The sequence below is a fragment of the Diadema antillarum genome, unplaced genomic scaffold, assembly GCF_040938485.1.
Source record: "Diadema antillarum isolate AM-2024a unplaced genomic scaffold, OU_Dant_1.0 seq00001158_RagTag, whole genome shotgun sequence".
Lineage (NCBI taxonomy): Eukaryota > Metazoa > Echinodermata > Echinoidea > Diadematoida > Diadematidae > Diadema > Diadema antillarum.
In genome coordinates, this window is record NW_027271968.1 from 437237 (window position 1) to 456321 (window position 19085).

Sequence of the window (19085 nt, forward strand, 5' to 3'; positions counted from 1 at the left end):
GAACACAGCAGTGAAAATGACGGCAATCAGATAATCGTAGAATTTTTACAGTTTGGGGGTTTATCGCTGGATGAGATTACAACACTTTATGAAGTCATGTTTGGAAACTATAAATGAAGAAAATATAAAGAAATTCAACATATTTTCACTTTTCTAACATAATGAAAGAGTGCTTGACTTCCTCTCAGAGGCAGGGGGAATGATATTACCAGGTAAAACATAGTTCTGGTACACCTGCAGAATTGTCAAATTTCGCTCCAAAATGTACACGTATGTCTAAGAAATGTGTGGAATAACATTGTAATAACAAGATATTCGTTGGGTAACAACAAAAATGTGAAATATTAACCAAAAAGGTTCGATGAAGTCGTAATCTTAGAACTTAACCGATCGAGGTCAGGCTAACTCGGATTCACCAAGTTGTTCTTCTGGATTGTACAGTGTTGTACTATGGGAGTTCTTCGCGTTCTGGCTGGGCGCAATTATGGACAGAGTTCTATGCACGCATTAACCCTATATCTGTCACATACGCCGTAGCCAGACTGCTCAGGCATTTTGCAGTGCACAGACACAAGATTGTTGATGGCCATTTCTGATTATTATTATTGACATTAATGTGTCATGTTATACATCATTTGAAAGCTTATGGTCTAAACTTTCATTTTCCATAATAATCTGAGTGAGGGCGCACTTCAATTTTAAGTAGGACGCCCTCTTATGTCACATAATTACCAATGTAGACTTATTTCTACATGTTACCACCTCATTTTTCCACACAACATGAGCTTGCATCACAAAAAGGTCTCATAGATGTTGTAGAGAATTTATTCAGCTTTCAGATGGTATGATTTTTTCATCAATAGCATCAGTACTTTTCATTTTATGAACAAAAGTCTGTGGCAATTACAACCCAGATTTCACACATTTTGTGTAATTTCTGATTTTGTGAGTGATGTTGGCCTGAAAGTAGACAAAGCGTGTTTGTATCTTGTCAAGCTGAAAATATAAATTGAATTGTGCTTTTTCCTTTCAAATTTATGTTAATCTTGTCCTATGATAATGCCATAATGATAAGATAATCTAAGGATAAAAAATGTTATTGAAAATATTCAGACGTTGGGAGTGTCCATGCATTCCAGTTGATCATCACATGCTAGTCTACGACTTTCTGCACTTTCCTTATTGAAACAGAATTAACTATCACAGCAGTCATTTTCTTTATGATAAACCTGCATTGAACTAAAGTTTCGCATAGTGACGGTTTCATCATATAATAATAATAAACAGTCAAACATACCCCAACATCAAGACTGTACAACTTCAGGCCGCCAGCAGGAAGCTACTGTAACCCTATTGCTCCTTACACCTGCCCCGCCGGCCCCGGCTAACTAGAGACCCATTGCACTGCTGTTAGTGCTGAGTAAAACAGTTGCAACTCCTGCACCGAATGTGCAGTGTTCATCTATTCTTCAGATCATTTATGAGGCCGATATTACTGAAACTATACCCCTTCACAGAATTCAGAGATGTTGAAATCCCTAATCTGAATGTTTTCACTTCATGTTTTACTATTTTGACTTCGATAAAATAGATGAAAATTGACCCACGTGTACGATCTTTTCATCGCTCGCGGCGACATCGCTCGCGGCGATCTCTATTACAGTCCCACATATACAGATTCGTGTAAGTTCTCCACACATGGCAAAACTGTACACAATACATTGCAGTCTGAATGCAAATGAACATGGGCGGGGCCACCACAATTTCTTGGACTTTGAGAAAGCTTTCCTGATTGGTTAAAGGTGGGGAAGCTTTTTTCACGCTGGAAATCATTTCGTTACACTGTCAGCCAATCACAAATGAGTTTATAGAGTGGTAGTGTCATAGCCTTTGAAGTAATCTGTCAATCAAAATAGGGCCGATAATATCGGCCGAAGCATTTCTATTGCAGTTTTTGGGCCGATTTAATCGGCCCGTGACAGAGATAGGGTTAAAGAACTCTTTGGCGCATACAAAATGAATGTGCGCCTATGTATGATATATGGTAATTGAAACTGCATGTAAATTGTCTGAAATAGGGCCGAGTTGTCCCTAAAACCGAGTTAGCCTGGATCCTTTTGGAATACAAGGCAGTATGCCGACTTTTATTATTCTACTCTTTTGATCTCAAAATACTCCAAAACAAATCACATCAGCCAAGTAAGTTTCTTGGTAGACTCTTGCAATATATTGCAAGCAGATATGAAATGGTATGACACAGGTTCTCAATCCCTTACCAGAACTATGTTTTCACTTTAACATATGTCAGGTAACAAGTCAGAATGTGTACATTTCATAAAAATTTAAATTTCTGTTTACTTTCTTTGTATTTTCCCATACGTGACGTCTCGAACTGCAATAGTCTTCACATCTAGTTGTGACTGCACCAAAGCTTTAAAAATTCATAGCTTTTTAACAGATTGTGTAATTGCTTCAAACATTCACTGATGTATGCTACTGACATTGCTGCATGTATATTTGGTTTTTACACCCCTTTGAATGTATGAGAGGAATATCAAGTAATGCTCCATTTTCTCCCCAAGATCCCATGCAATGGTAAAGCAGCAGATCGCATCAGTGCTGATGGCATCCATATTCTGGTCAACATGAATGGATACACCAAAGGAGCCCGCAATGAGATCTTTGCGCTCAGACCAGCACCAATTCAGGTATTGGCTGTTATCAGATAGATTGTTCTCGTATATGCAGTGGAAGAATGGCTCTCCTCTTTAAAATGTAGCTCTCTGAATTCTATACCCCCACCAAATCAAGTTTCATGGGGTAAAGAGGTACCCCCCTCAGTTTCTTGAAAAAAATTTTTGACGAAACTTTTTAGCTCACCTAAGCCGAGGCCCAAGTGAGCTATTGCAACCTCTCTTCGTCCATTATGCATCTTGTGTATACTTTGTACATTTTCATCTTCTTCGTGAAAACTACATGATAGATTTTCACCCCCCCCCCCCAGAAAAAAAAAAACAAAACATTCTTTAATCATCTTCTTCTCAAGAACTAGAAGTGCTAGAGCAAAAAAAAAAATAATAGAATAATAATAATAGTACTTAATGAGTAAGTACATTGATGACCAGAGTGTCAAGTTTGTTAGCTCACCTGAGCCAAAGGCTCTTCGTCCGGCATCCGTCGTCCGTCGTGCGTTGTGCGTCGTGCGTAAACTTTTTACATTTTCATCTTCTTCTGGAGAGCCCCATGACCGATTTTTACCAAACTTGGCAGGTAGCATCCTTAAGGGCCGTTCACACTAAAGCGGTTTTGCGGCAGCGGCAGCGGTGTGCCGCAAAAATCCCTCGTATGTTGTTCATGTACAACCGTTCACACTGGAGCAGTAGCGGCGACTTTTCAGAGCAGCAACCACAAGCGGTTTTCTCAAATCGCTCCACTGAGCGATTTAACTAGTCTGCCGCTGCGGCGAGGTTGCTGTTGACCAATCATACGGGGTATAGTTTGTGACGTTATATGTGGGTGGGGTCACAAAATTTAGCTTGAAATAAGAGTCTCGCGAAGGGTAACACATCGAACGAAGAGGTCCGGAAAAGACAACTTTTGTACAATAAACGCAATTATGCTCACAAAAACACTCCTGAAAAAATATCGAATTGGAGACCATTGGTGATGAAATCAGGCTAAATGGTAAGTTACTCGCTTGGTTTTTCTTGAGATTTTGCATTTGTTTCGAGGCATGACAGCGGTCACTCTCCTGCAGAGACTACTGTATACGCTATAATTTTCGCGTACATAAATTTTCGCGAATTGGCGCTGTCACACATTTTCGTGATTTGGGGACCAGAGAAAATATGAAGTGGCAAAGAAAGTGTGAATTTTTAACTTACTAGCAAATAAGAATGATACTAGTTATACACTGCATGAAAAAAAACTTACCAAACTCTGCGAACTAGTAAGTTAGAATTCAACATTTTTGAAGTGGTTAAGTCCATCGCGCTAGATTTCTTACGAGTGGTCCCCTTGCGATAATGGATTGGCTCTCTACAGTATTCGTAAGTAGACGTGGACGTGCTATATGTACGTAAACAAGCTTAGCCAGTACAGTATATGGTCTGTTCGGTAAGCCATGACATGGTATACTACTAGTACTGAATTTTTTGTATCATCAAGGCAAGGGATTCATTTTGGAAGGTAATATTTTCGCGTGTTGTTAAATTCGCGAATAGCTCCCGACTCGCGAAATTCGCGAAATATATAGCGTATACAGTACATTGCAGATGTAACTTTCCACGTATTTTGCCATAGACGCAGACTCGCCAGCGAAAGAAAGCATCGTCTACCAATATCACAGTCCCATATACGCTTATCTATGTCTGATGGTATTCTGCCAACATGGTACTGAAGACTTGAAGTCTAGAGTAGATCTAGAACTACTACCGGTACTTCCATAGGAGCACTCCTACTGTCCTACTAGTCCCACACCTAGGAATGTATGGGGTCCATAGATGGGAAGGGCTTTCCATAAATGGACCATATACGGTCGATTGCATACCGCCGGTAGCTATTTTATTATTTTAAATTTTATCTAGGGCCAGACCCTATTAAAAAAAAAAAAGTTTACCGTAGACAACCAAAGACTAGAACGTCTAGATTTTCTAGATAAGTAATTTAGATCTAGACAGTCTACGTAGTACTCTGTACTAGATTCTCTACCTCATGGTACCGAGCCGGGCTGGCCAGAAAATACGATCGTCGATTGGGCAACTCAAAGTCAAACTGTGGCTATTGAGGGAGATTTACTTGATATCATAGACTCGGATAGAGTATTGATTATTGTTTGAATTATTTCTAATAAAATGAAAATAATGTAGGGGAAATTTAGAAATTTGAAGTAATTTATAACTATTAGTAAAGATTTGGCGTAAATACTCTTACTAGGATTTGTAGGAATGATAAACGGCAAATAAATTCAAATAGAATAACAAAAACAGCTAGGCCTGATACTGTGATAGTACTGTTACACCTATTCTACTAGACTCAACCTAGATATATAACGGTTAGGTATTATGTTTGAGGTATTGACTCCGCCCCATGGCCTAGATGTAACGTTAGGCGTTTTTGTACTGCTATACTGCCATTGCACTGTTATAAATACATACACACGACCACAACTATGTCCATTGGCATGACAATTACTAAATTTACTTAAATTTACTCGCCCTCAGTCTGGCATCATCAGACAGGTAGTAACTGATTTATCTTGTGAGAAAGTGAATTAAATCCCATCAGATTCAGTCTGACCAGGTATGAAGAAACACTAACAGGTAATGTTTAAAAATTACAGTTAACTGTAACTGTAGCTGGTAAGCATATATGTGCATTATCTTGTCTTGCTTTCCAAAGATGCCCACATTTCCCACAGTCAATAGACTTGGAAAGAGTTCCTTCAGTGTAAAATTAATTCTTCTCAAGGGGAAAAATGCCTAGTGATGCAGTGGTTGATTAGTTGCTGACCCTTGACATAATGTATCAAGGGTTGACGCAGCCACTACTTCCTCTGGTGGAAGGCTGTACCAATCCTTTGTGGTCCTTGGTAGGAAAGATGACCGCTGTATTTTGTTCTGCATGTAGATCAGTGCATTAATTCATGTCGGTAACAATACCAAATGTATATTTTCATTATAATTTCATTGAGATAAGCACTTGGCATATTATTATTAGTACATGTAGCGCTCACATTGTACTGCCAAATGAGCAATCTAAGAGGAAATATAAGTTATCAAATGTTCAGACAATCAATTTCAGCAGATGGTGATAGTTGTGGGAGTGAAGGACTAAGGTCCTATTTAAAAGAGACCTGTTTATATTACATTTTCTTTGTGCTGAGTAAAAAATTTCCCCTATTCATGTAAGGAAATAACATTATATAATGGATTGTATAACACATCACTTGTGCAAATATCATTTGCCCTCAGGTAAACAGTGATTGAATCTGCTGCCCTCCTATTCAGCGGATGCAGAAAGACCATGCAGAGGAGGGTGCATCCCTGACCAGGCTTTGATGCAAGCTCACTCATTGACTGGAAAGCTGTGAGTTTCAGCTTTCAGAATTTACTGAAAGTGCATTATTCAAAAGATTTATATTCTATGTACTGGGTGTTACAAAAAAAAATTCCCACTTTTGATCCTTAATATTTCAAAAACTATATATCAGATAACACTGACATTTATATGAGCAATAGCTGAATAGTATACAGTTTTGTTGGAGACAATTTCAAAATGACAGCATACAATAATGTAATTCAATTTCATTAAACTAAACATTAATTTTTTTTTTCAGCTAGGTTTCAGATTTTGCTCTATTTTCAACCCTCTGTACAAAACTTTAACTTTGCGCAGAAGTCAATTTGGTGTGTAAGGGAGTGTGTAGTTGACACCCAGACAACGGTCTTGGACAATGACCAAAATTTGAATGCTCCATTATTGATTGATGAGAAATTCCATTATCACAGCTAGTCTTCATTCGTTCTGAAATGTGGTGTATGCAAGCACATGGAAACATGTGCTTACTTTTTTAATGTACAGTTGTATGCATTTCACCCTTTGCTGGGAATTCAGACTAGCAGTGCCCAGGCAATCCATGATGAATAGTTAAGAAAGCATTCATGTGCCTTGGAGCAGAGCTCTGAACAGGTGGTATCCAGGTCCACTGTTCAGGGTCATTATGTAAGTACACACTCACATGCACATTAGTTCCTATGTAAAGTTCAGGTTTTGTACAGAGGGTTAAAACTTGACCAGAATCTGGAACCTAACTTTGAAATTAATAATGGACTTCATGAAACTGATCTGGGTTTTCATATTCAAATCACCTCCAACTAAATTGTACACTCTTCAGCTGTTACTCATATCGATGACAGTTTTATCTGATATATAGTTTTCGAGCTATTAAGCACCAAAAGTGGGAAATGTTTTCTGTAACACCTAGTACATGTATTCCATAACTATTGTTAAGAACTTGACCATACTCCTGTGGGAGGAAAATAAAACAACTTTATTTGGGAAGTGATGGTACATGTACTGTACCTGATAATTTTTCTTACAACACATCTACATATTTTACTGAACTTAAGAGTGAAATTCTTTGAAGGCACATTTTTAATTTTTATGCCTCCGCCACGAAGTGGTGCCGGAGGCATTATGTTTTCGGGTTGTCCGTCCGTCCGTCCGTCCTTCCGTCCGTCCGTCCGTCCGTCCTTCCGTCCGTCTGTAATGAATTTTGTGGACAGGGTAACTATCAAAACCTTTTGAGGTATCCTAATGAAACTTGGCATGTATGTGTATTAGGGGGTGAAGTTGTGCCTATCAACTTTTGGGTGCACATGCTCAAGGTCAAAGGTCAAAAGGTCAAGGTCAAATGCTTAAAATTTCACTATTTCCCCCATATCTATGCAATGCCTGAAGATATTTTCTTGAAACTTAGTGTATACATGTATTAGCCAATTAAGATTCTGTGGTGAAAGTTTGGGGTCATGTGATCAAAAGGTCAAAGGTCAAAAGGTCAAGTAAAATGTTAAAATTTCACTTTTTTCTCTGTATCTTGGAAATTGTTCAAGGTGTCTTTATGGAACAAAGTATATATGCATGTAATGACTGGCAGTGGTTATCTAGGGAATTTGGGGTTCATGGGGTCAAAGGTCAGGGGTCAAAGGTCAAGGGCAATCCTTCAAAATTTTACTATTTTCCTTATATTTATACAATGCCAGCAGGATTATTTTTTTAAAAACTTGATGTATGCATGTATAACCCACTAGAGATTCTCTTGGATTCTTTTTTTTTTTTTGCCAAGAAGGTCAAAGGTCAAAAGGTCAAAGATCAAGTGAAAGTGCTGAACTTACTTCTTTCTCCATATCTCGGAAGTGGCTCAAGTTATCTTTAAACTTAGTACATATTTATGTATATTCTGCCTGACAGTGATTCTCTTATGAATCAAAGGCTAGATGAAAATGATAACAATTTACTGTTCAATGCAGAAATTGCACTTTTTCTCCATACCTTGAAAATTACTCAAGTGCGTAAACTTGTGAAAGGGTCAAAGTCGAAGTTAAAGTTCTTAAATCCCCAAATACATGCTCTCCTATTCATCCAATTAAACATAGGTCAAGGAAGGTGAACATTCAGTACATTTGTGACAAACATATCATTTTAATATTTTGCCAATTTTGTGAAAATGTAATCACACATTGTCCACATGTGCTACAGACCTATTAGGAGAATCGTGCATTATGGCGGAGGCATACCAGTCGCCATAGCGACATTTCTAGTTAATTTTTACCCTGCCCCTTCATTCCAAGGAAATGTCCATGTAGATTCTTCTCTTCTCTATATGGCCACATCCCATATGTTTGATAGATATCACAATATGCAGCGTGGACCAATCAATCGTTTAGTGTATATTAGATCCTGAATGTACAGTACACTTTGTGTACCATAGGTGTCTAGGTCAACTGATTGGCCCATGCCAATATAATCAGTTTCGGAGGACATGAGGACATGAAAAATGCAAGTCATATGTAACTTTGAATGTAAAATTGTCTGTCACTTTTATTATTAGTTTTGGATTTTTTTTTTGGGGGGGGGGGGAGGGTGGTCCCACAAGATTTGACCTTACACAAAGTTACATTTCTTTGCAGAAATAGTTCTTTTTTTTTTTATTATGCTAGGCAGAAAAAAAATCAAACAAATAGCACCATGAAGGCCAGAGGTATGAATTGTTTGATCTGTAGCTTTCTTACAGGCCTGTACTACCTCCCCTCCCCCTTCAGAAATAGTTTTGCTCCCTGTTTTCAGATAACCTGTTTGACTCACTCCTGTATGTGCTCAGTAGATCTTCAGCTTTAAAGCATGACCTTCTAATCTTGATCACTCCTGCTCCTAGTTTGCTGGAGTTGCTAGTAAATATATGATACAAAATTACTGGATATATCATGTGTATAAAAGTGTAACATGATGCACATCAGTATGTCTTCAGAATGTTTACACTGTTTTCATATGTGCTTACTTTTTTCGTTCTTCCAGGAAGGACTGTTTAAACTGCTCATATGTGGTTGACACAGAACATCCACGGTCACAGCCATTCATCCTTCTTATTGAAGAAAGCAAATTGAACCCTCCTCAGATACATGTATCTGCAGTTGTGGAGCCCCAGGGCACAGTCTTACCAAGGCATTGTGGCTGCAGCTGATCTTGTCTTCAAGTTAATCTTCGTTCTAAATCTCATCTACAGGCCACATTGCATGGCAGTGAGACCATTTTAGAGAGACTCCTGTACAAGCAAGGAGGATTTGTAACTTTGGCATCCATCCCTTAGTTTCTAAATTTGCCGAGTCAACCATAATGTAACCATTTATTCATCGTCTCCACCCCCCCCCCCCCACATCAAGTCTGCATAAATAAAACAGCAGTTTGAGAAGTACAATGTACTAGGGAAATAGGCACTGACCTTTAATTGTGGTCTCCTCATGTAACACTGACCATGTTCTTTCACAAGTCATTTGCCATTCAGATATTGTTGCATTTTGACTATATACCTGTACCAGGTATGAATGATCAGGTACATAATTATGTTTATATCGATACTGTTAGTGGTCAATGCTTCTTTGAAACGTATTCACTTTTCAAGGAGTTAGTTTTACTTATGATTATGTAGATGAGTACCTAAGACTTGATAAGCTGCTAATTCCATTATATACTGGTTCCAACCCAAGTTACAGCAACACACTGTGACATCATCACTGCAGTACTCCATGTAAATAACCCTGAGGTTGATGGGTGGCTGGGCAGTCTGTTGCTGGTCCGTTATCGGTCCGTTGTTGGTCCGTTGCAAAATCTTGGAGATCAAATTACTCTTGCTTTTTTAGCAGTTGACATGGACTTCGGCATATGTGGCCACTAGTACAGGTCAATGTGTGATACATGTGTTGTCATGGTAATGAAAAAAAAAATCTATAGAAAATTTAACCGAAATATTGTGGATCAAACTACTTCCAGTCTTTATAATGTGAATGGTAATTTTAAAACACAAGATTAATTGTCTTTAACTGGCATCCTTCATGTATCACTTGAGTAGTGAAGATGAACCCCAAGCAATTTCATCTATATTCGAAGAAGTCATGGTCAAGTTCTGCATGATTATCATACAAGGCTGGCTAATGTGTATCACTTAGCAGTCAGAACTCGACTCGGGAGAAATCCGATTGCATATACAGGCCCACAACACAAGAATTCCTTGCATTGCTCCCAGGTAGGCCAGTAGCTAACACACTATTCAAACATGTGATTAAATTCCACCTTTTCACTGTGCACCTACATAGTACCTGTCACATTTGTGTATTTGACTTTGGAGTATGGATGTAATATTGTATTATGCTGCAGGGCAATGAGTAAAATAGTTGGCATCAGAGCAAGCACTTTATAGTGAACCTGAAGCATGTCACAACAGATTTTTGAAAACTTTGTAAGTTTATTTTGAAACCCAAATCTATAAATGTGGACATGGCATCGAATATTTCATTGCATGTATAATCTTGAAAACTCAGTTTGTACTTTCCTTGCATTAAGTTAGTACAAATGTATTTGATGTCAGATAACTCATATCAGTTCATGGCACTATATGCATAATACGTTGCTGTTCTGTTTGTTGCATGATTTGGTTATCTGACTAGATGTTATATTGAACCATGTAAGCACCTACATGTAGGTGACCATTTTTGCTGTATTCCTTTGCTTTAATATCCTGATTTTTTGTGTGTGTGTTTGTGTTTGTAACTACAGTACAATATGTGTCCAAATCATTGTAAATCTCAAGCCTCATCCACCCCCATGTATCTGCTCTTTCTTGCTCACTTTATTTGATGAACTCTGTACTGCTCTCTTCTCTCAGTCCCATTCCCTCCTATTTTTCCCTGTCCTACATGTATGTACATGTAATACTTCTTGTTTATTACTGAGAAAGACTGGTCTTTTTGAGGTTTGAAAGATGAAATGTAAACAATTGATTTGTTTTATGATGTAATGTATGCATTTCTGCCAGGAATTTGCACTGAATTGATTTTTTTTTTTTCAAATGTAGGAGATGAGAATATTTGTGCTTATAGAAATTAGGTCCGAGATACAAATTACATTGGTGTTAATTATCATACATGTACTTTAATCATTCATTACATCCATTACCATTACTACAGTGGACTCCCATTATAATGAAGTCCTCGGGACCGGCAGTTTTCTTTCGTTATATTGGAATTTCGTTATAACCGAACAAATAAACAATAGAAATACGTAGAGTGGATGACATTGCAGCCCAAATTTTTACTTCGTTATAACCGGAATTTCGTTATAACCGTGTTCATTATAACGGGAGTGCACTGTATATTGTTTTGACAACTCATGTGTATCCATTCAAATTTACAAAGTTGCTCATACAATGTCAGATCTTGTGAAATTTCCTTTTACATGTGAATGTGCTAGTTTTTTTGAAACACAGAATATGATATTACTTCCCTTCGCAAAATACATGTTAACGGTATGTATACACTGTACTTTATTTCTGCAACAGACTGCCATATTAGATCACATCAAATTGAAATGTATGCTGTAACAATTGTCCTGAATTAGTGTCTCAAGTGCTATAAATTTGACATGTGGTTTGTATTACTGTATGTGCATTGGTTGATGTGTATTTCGAGTGATGTTCGTCATTTACCAACATAAGTTGGTTAAAAATCCAGTTAACTAATGTTTTCATTTGGTGGTTAAATTAACCGAAGAAATGATATAGTGAAATTTCACGAAACTTGCTTAAAATTAAACCGACCTCAGTTGGCTTTTGGTAATCACTCTACCCAACAGTTGTGTGGTTCACTTGGAAATCAACTGTCTGTTTAAATTCTATCCAGATTTCTGAAAGCGTAGATTTGATGGTTTAATACAGATATATGAATTTAATTCCAAACTGAGATTGTGTGTGTGTTTGTTTGTGTGTGTGGTTTTCATTTTTGTTTGTTTGTTTGTTTGTCTTTTTCTAAGAGGACACAAAACCGCCATTAATTTCTTCCCCATGCATAATATAAAGCACATACTGTGGAGAGTGAAAATGCTACTCTTGTTTTTCCATAGCTAGGAGTACAGTATGTGGGCGAGTTTATTATGGTCCGGTTGTGGATTACATTATACTCTACATACATAGTATAGGTTTGAGTAGGAGAGTGAATGGTAGACACATTACCTAAAACTTCCCCTCACCTTTGTAACAACACTTCCAGAAAGAACATGAACTGTGACAGATATCAAATCAAACATTTACATTCCATCCGTAGAGTTCATCGGAAATAATAGTAATAGTAGTAATAATAATAGTAATAGTAGTAATAATAATAATAATAATTATGATTATAATAATAATATTAATGCAGTGTACTTATCATGCTCCAATTCCACATAATTAATGTGGTCAAGGCGCAGTAGGAAAAGTGAGTTATGAACTACAAAAGTCATTACACAAACATGTACATGAAAATGAATGAAACAATAATGATGGGAAAAAAAATCATAATATACAATTCTATGGTAAAGATTGGAATGACAAGTAAAGAAGTACATTGTTGTTTGGTTTTTTAAGAGCTCATCTTTCATACAGTTTGACTACTTTGCCGACACCAGACAAAAAAATACTAGTCATATTCACATCAACACGAAGCAAGATAACACATTACTTTGGATGCCGAGTAATTTTTTCAAACAAACAAAATCACACACACCTTCGCAGATTATATTTGAAATATTGAGATGTTGGATGGACACCTTATATGTACGGCTGTCTCAGTATATATGAAATTCGTCCGATGCAATAATTTCTGCGTGCATACAAATATCAGTAACACAAGCAATATCCTTGAGCAGTGCGTGTTGAAATTTTTTTTAAAGCAAAAAGTTGAAAAGCTGAGATTCCAGTACTGATTGTCCAATAGTTTTCTTGCATGTTATGAATCCTTGATTTCGCTGATTGTGTGTTTCATTTTGGAAAAGTGATTGTGTAAATTCTCGGACCCAGGGGAATGTATTCATGGTATACATGTGCATATTACGTAATTGATTACAAGTGTGTACTAGTAAATTGCAGGTGTGTGAGGGGAACAATTTAATTTGCATATTACGCGCGGCAAACCGCTCCAGTGTGAACAGCATGCCGCTGCGGCAGAGTTTAGCGGCAAACCGCTGCCGCTGCCGCAAAATCGCTCCAATGTGAACAGGGATAGGATCTCGATTTGTTCAAATGGGCACCATGCCCCACCTGGGGGGCCCCCAGAGGGGCCCAAACCCCCCCCCCCCCCCAAAATTAAGGAATCTTAACCCTAAAAAGACTGGGGGGCCTAAAAGGCCCCCCCTCGACATTTCGTGCAATTACTCAGCAACACGCAATGCTCTTGCTGCGATGCTCTATGACTTTTTTCTTTCGAGTTTCCCGCACATTTTGACACCAAATTTGTGACGCCCGGGGATACGGTTCTGAAGTTACATAACTTTTTGTACATGCACGTGAGACTGAAAATGGCTCAAAAATGTGATCTTGTGTACAAAGTCAATACATATTGAGTTTTATCACATGGTTCATATAAATATGCTTATTTTTACTCTCAATGGCTAAAATCAATTTGTTTTAGTAGTATTATGCTTCAAAAAGGGTCTGCCACAAATTTTGCTAAAAAAAAACGACAAAAACAAAAGGTCGAAAAACAGAAATACATAAGAAATTCATAAAACAATAAAATAAATTAATTAATTTTGATACCGAATTTTTTTTCAAGTAGATTTGCTAAGAATGCCACAAAGAATATCTAGACCAAAAATGAGCACTTTTGGAGCATGCTTCCCCGGAGGAGGGGGCCTAGGGGGCCCACCCCCCCCCCCAATTAGGTTCTCAATTTCTAATTATTGTTACTTGTCAATTATGCAAATTAAGGCCAAGATCGTATTTTAGTCTAATTGAGAGCATTAACCCTATTCTAACTGGGGGGGTCAATTTGACCCCCCTCGACATTTCGCGCCGCGATTCCGCAACGTGCAAAGATTTTGCCGCGTCATTTCATGACTTTTTTCTTTGAAGTCTCCGGCATATTTTGAGACCAAATTTGCGATGTCCGGGTATACCGTTCTGAAGTTACATAATGTTTTGCGTATGCATGTCAACCCGAAAATGGCTCAAATTCATGATTTTGTGTGCAAATCCAATGCAAATTGTGTTTTTTGGTTAGATTGGTGTAAATAAGATTATTTCAACTTTTAACCATTGAAATTAATCAATTTTAATGTAGATAAGCTTGAAAAAGTGCCTGCAACAAATTTTGGCCAAAAAGAATAGCAAACAAAAGGTCAAAAAAACAATGAAATACCTAAGAAATTAACAAAACAATAAAAAACAAAAGAAACTGATTTTGATTGTGCTATATCTTTACAAGAAAATTGTTCATTGTCTCTTACACAAAAATTTAGCAATCAGTCTATTTAATGGAGTTATAGGTGAAAATATGATTTCATGCGTAAGTTTGCATAATTAATTTACTAAAAATAGAAAATCAAAATTTTTCTTTTGTATGACCATGTAATCTTGTAGTTGACATCCGGCTCTATGTTCAGGCAAAATTTTGCTGCGATCGCGCGATCGGCGGCCGAGATCTGAAGGGGGGATTAAATTGACCCCCCCCCCCCCCAGTAAAAACTTGGTCTCAAATAGCCCAGTTAGAATAGGGTTAAGAGTTCTTTTTGTTTGAATATCTGTTTTAACATATTCCACAATTGAACGTCATAAAAACTCCCCAAGTTCCTTTCAATTCTTATGTATTTAATTGTTTTTGGAATTTGTTTTGTATTTCTTTTTTGTATTTTTTTCATTTGTTTTTGATTTTTGTTCTTTCAATGGAAATTTTCACTTACCACTTTCCAACAATAATCAGCATAAAATCAAAGTGATAAATAGCGCAAATAAACAGGTTTTTATGGGTTTCATGACAGCGCTGTTTTCCATTGGAAATGTACACAAAATTTTGGCATGACATGCAGTTAGAAAAATGGGTGTGGCTTCGTAAGGGTACATGCAGACATTGCAAATTTGATCCCAAAGGTTGCATGAGACTTGAATAAAAAAAGTACAAAAGCCTTGATGAGGCCTTCTTGTGTTACAGAATTATTGCACAAAACATTGGGGGGGGGGGGGGGCGCATTCTGTTAGGATAAACACAAGGGCCGCAGAATCCCCCCCCCCCCCCATTTCAACAACAACAACAACAAAAATGTATATATATATATATTGTTTAAAACGGAAAATTAGATATAGGAGTATGTATAGTGGATCCTGGGAATTGGCAGGGATTGAATTGGGGGGGGGGGGACAATTCTTTCATTTAAGTTTTTTTTTTTTTTTCTTAACTGCATACTTAAATTTCCTGAAGCTAGTGTACTTGTCAGGTTTTTTATCAGTATGATGGTGTATATGCATATGGACACCATGCCTCCTTACAAGCCCTCAAAGCTGCCCACCCCCAAGTTTGCAGTGTTCTAAGGTAGTAGTCTGCAAGAATGCGTGAAAGGTGAACTTGCAATACTCTGTGAGCGTGAGACCCCTTGCTTTCTTGTTTGTCTCAGGTTAGTTTAATTATATTCAATAGTTCTTGACTAATGCCATTTCTTAATGATACTCTGTGTTTGTCAGGCAATGTGGTTGGGATATCCTGGAACCAGTGGAGCATCCTTCATGGACTACTTGATCACAGACAATGTAACCTCCCCCATAGAGCTAGCTGCCCAATACTCTGAGAAGCTAGCCTTCATGCGGTACACATTCTTCATCGGAGACCACTGGAACATGTTCCCCCACCTCATGGATAAGGCCATCATCGAGATGAAAGCAGGCTCTGGCAGAGACAATGTGGCTATTGTCAATGCTGTCAACCTCAAACCAGTCCTTGAGAAGCTGGGTGTCTCTGAAAAGGTATTACTCTGTCTATCTTTCATCCTTAGTGTGATATTTCGCTCAAGCATATAGCGCTATGCCTCACCCTAGTGCTGATTGATACACATGACTGCTTTATCATGAACGTGTAGGTATATACATTCTGTCTCTGCAGGTTTTGTTATGCCTGCACCTACACACAGTGTGTATGGAGTCATAGGAATCACCCTGAGGTTTGTTGTTTTGGTTGGGAAGCCTTTCGACAAGGCCCTCTCACTGTATGGTAACGAGCAAGTGGGAGCAAATGAAGTGAGCCCTGCCAAGGGGAGACAGTACGAGGGCCATTTTAGACCTACTTCGTGTCCTTATTTTAGCCCTTTGAATTGCTGATTTTGCTACCTGAGTTTGGTAGCAAAGATTGACTAATCTGCGTGTCTGTCTACACGAGCCCAATTTGCATACAATGTATGTATGCGAACATGCTGGACAACACATAAGACCAGAGGATGTGGTTAGCACGCAATTCTGTTGGTCATCCGGAACCCTTAAATGTGATTATTCAATAGAATTCCAGCGGTCATGAATGATAATGTGCGAAGCAGATCTCAAAAGGCCTTCGTTTTTTCTTGCCCATATAGGCATACCATATAGCGAGAGGGGCTTGTCCAAAGGCTGTCAATGTGATTATCAGATTTGCAAAACACATGTTTTGTCAATGTTTGTGCATTGCCATATAAACATATTTTCAATTAAAAACATACACAAATAAATGTGTTGAGAATTCCTTTAGTTTTTGAGTATTTGACTTGAAATTTGGCACATGTGACCACTATATGATGTGGATATGCATATTTCCTGAATTCCAAACGAGTGTGTTTGAATGGTATTGGTAAGATCAGCATTTTTGAAATGAGAATTATACAAAATTGTTGTGTATTTAGCTAAATCTCTGTTATTTAGCATTTGACTAGATTTTGGGGACATGTGACCAATATGGTGTTTTGGTGTGCGCATCTTTTGTCATTGTTGCCATGGTAACATTTTTCAAAAAAAACATACAAAAATACCATGGATTGAGCTAATTCCTTCAGTTTTTGGTTTTCCCAAAACATCAAGATGAAATGTGCTTGGACATTAGCAAACCAGTAAATCCATAATTACTTGTGTTCAATCATATTGATTAGTATTTCAAAGAATCTTGCCTTTTCCCAGTAGCTGCAATAGTGAGTTCAACCTCTGTATACACTTGAAATGATTATCACTTTGTGGTATCAGTGTCGAACACTTCAATGCCTGCTCGTGCAAAACTCATTGGAAATGTTTCACACATGTACATTTAGGTTGCTGTGAACGGGGAGGTGTCCAACAGCGACAAACTACACTTCCCTGTAATTGAGAGTACATCATCGCAGGCCATAGCAAACATGGTTACTCAAGGACAAGTTCAAGCTAACATCAATGGGGTCACGCTGTGCCATGGGCTTGCTCTGACACAGGTAGGAATTTAAAAACTAACTGACACTGTTCTGCATTTCTGTTCCCTCCACCTGCCCATCAACTTCACTTTATGTGTGATGCATACATGATTTTGTAGAGATATTGAAACTTAGGGACTAGGATTATCATAGCATTCTAAGTTTTTGTTTTTATGCCTCCGCCACGAAGTGGTGCCGGAGGCATTATGTTTTCGGGTTGTCCGTCCGTCCTTCCATCTGTCCGTCCGTCTGTCCGTCCTTCCGTCCTTCCTTCCGTCCGTCCGTTTGTCCGTCCTTCCGTCCATCCATAATGAATTTTGTGGACAGCGTAACTAAAAAACCTTTTGAAGTATCCTAATAAAACTTGGCATGTATGTGTATTAGGGGGTGAAGTTGTGCCTATCAACTTTTGGGTGCTCAAGGTCAAAGGTCAAAAGGTCAAGGTCAAATGCTTACAATTTCACTATTTTCCCCATATCTGTGCAATGCCTGAAGATATTTTCTTGAAACTTTGTGTATACATGTATTACCCAATTAAGATTCTCTGGCAAAAGTTTGGGGTCATGAGGTCCAAAGGTCAAGTAAAATGTTACAATTTCACTTTTTTTCTCTGTATCTTGGAAATTGTTCAAGGTATCTCCATGGAACATAGTATATATGTGACCCTGCACCTCAAAACAAACAAAAAGTCGCCAGACAAGTAGTAGTACTCATTTCTAGTTGAGACCATATTCTGAAAGAGCAGACTTTAAGCTTTAAAATGATGTATAACTCAAATCAAATGGACTCTCCTAACCTATCTAAATATTGGAGAGAAAGCACAAACTCAGGAAAAGTGTAAACTGAGAAAAGAGGCTCTGAAGTACAGTGTCTATTCAAGCGCTTAATCTTTACCAAACTGTGCTGGCTGTGCGATGAATGGGACAAAAAACAGGAAGTAAACCACCAGAGTAACAACAATGAAGGGATTATCAGATTAAATTGAAATTAAGCATGCCTCATTAACGTATTCTGTCCATAATTAATGCCAACTTTCAAAGCAGTAGCACTATCCTTGCAAAAGTTATTAGAGTTGAAAGTGAAGAGTGTGGACAAGGTTTTTCAGAAATGAAAAGGGGATTCTAAAGACAAACCTAATCACACTATTCTGCCAAAAATGTTCGAGATAAACTGCTAAAAAAACACACTTTCCTGCCCGTTTTATGATACCAAATTTTAGCATAATGTAAAAGAAGACCCGCTCTTTCAGAAAATATGAAAAAGTCAAGTTCGGCTAGGCTGATCCATTTCACTTATTTTCAGTCCTCACGCAAAATCAGTGTGTGCGACTTTATGTTCGTTTTGAGGTGCATGGTCACATATGCATGTTCTGACTGGCAGCGGTTATCTAGGGAATTTGGGGTTCATGGGGTCAAAGGTCAAGGGCAATACTTTAAAATTTTGCTATTTTCCTTATATTTGTGCAATGCCAGCAGGATTGGTTTTTTTAACTTGATGTATGCATGTATAACTAAATAGAGATTCTCTGGTTTTGTTTTTTGTTTTGTTTTTTTGCCAAGAAGGTCAAAGGTCAAAAGGTCAAAGATCAAGTGAAAGTGCTGAACTTATTT

At 37.9% G+C, this 19085-nt stretch overlaps 1 protein-coding gene across 1 annotated transcript in view; it reads left to right on the plus strand.

Moving 5' to 3' along the window:
* LOC139744322 (UDP-N-acetylglucosamine--peptide N-acetylglucosaminyltransferase 110 kDa subunit-like) overlaps positions 1-19085 on the plus strand; it is a 103878-nt gene that overhangs the window by 79055 nt on the left and 5738 nt on the right. Inside the window, exons 14-16 of the mRNA XM_071654764.1 lie at positions 2583-2708; positions 15761-16039; positions 17341-17496. Of these exons, the coding sequence (XP_071510865.1) occupies positions 2583-2708; positions 15761-16039; positions 17341-17496 (561 nt within the window). The remainder of the gene's footprint in view (positions 1-2582; positions 2709-15760; positions 16040-17340; positions 17497-19085) is intronic.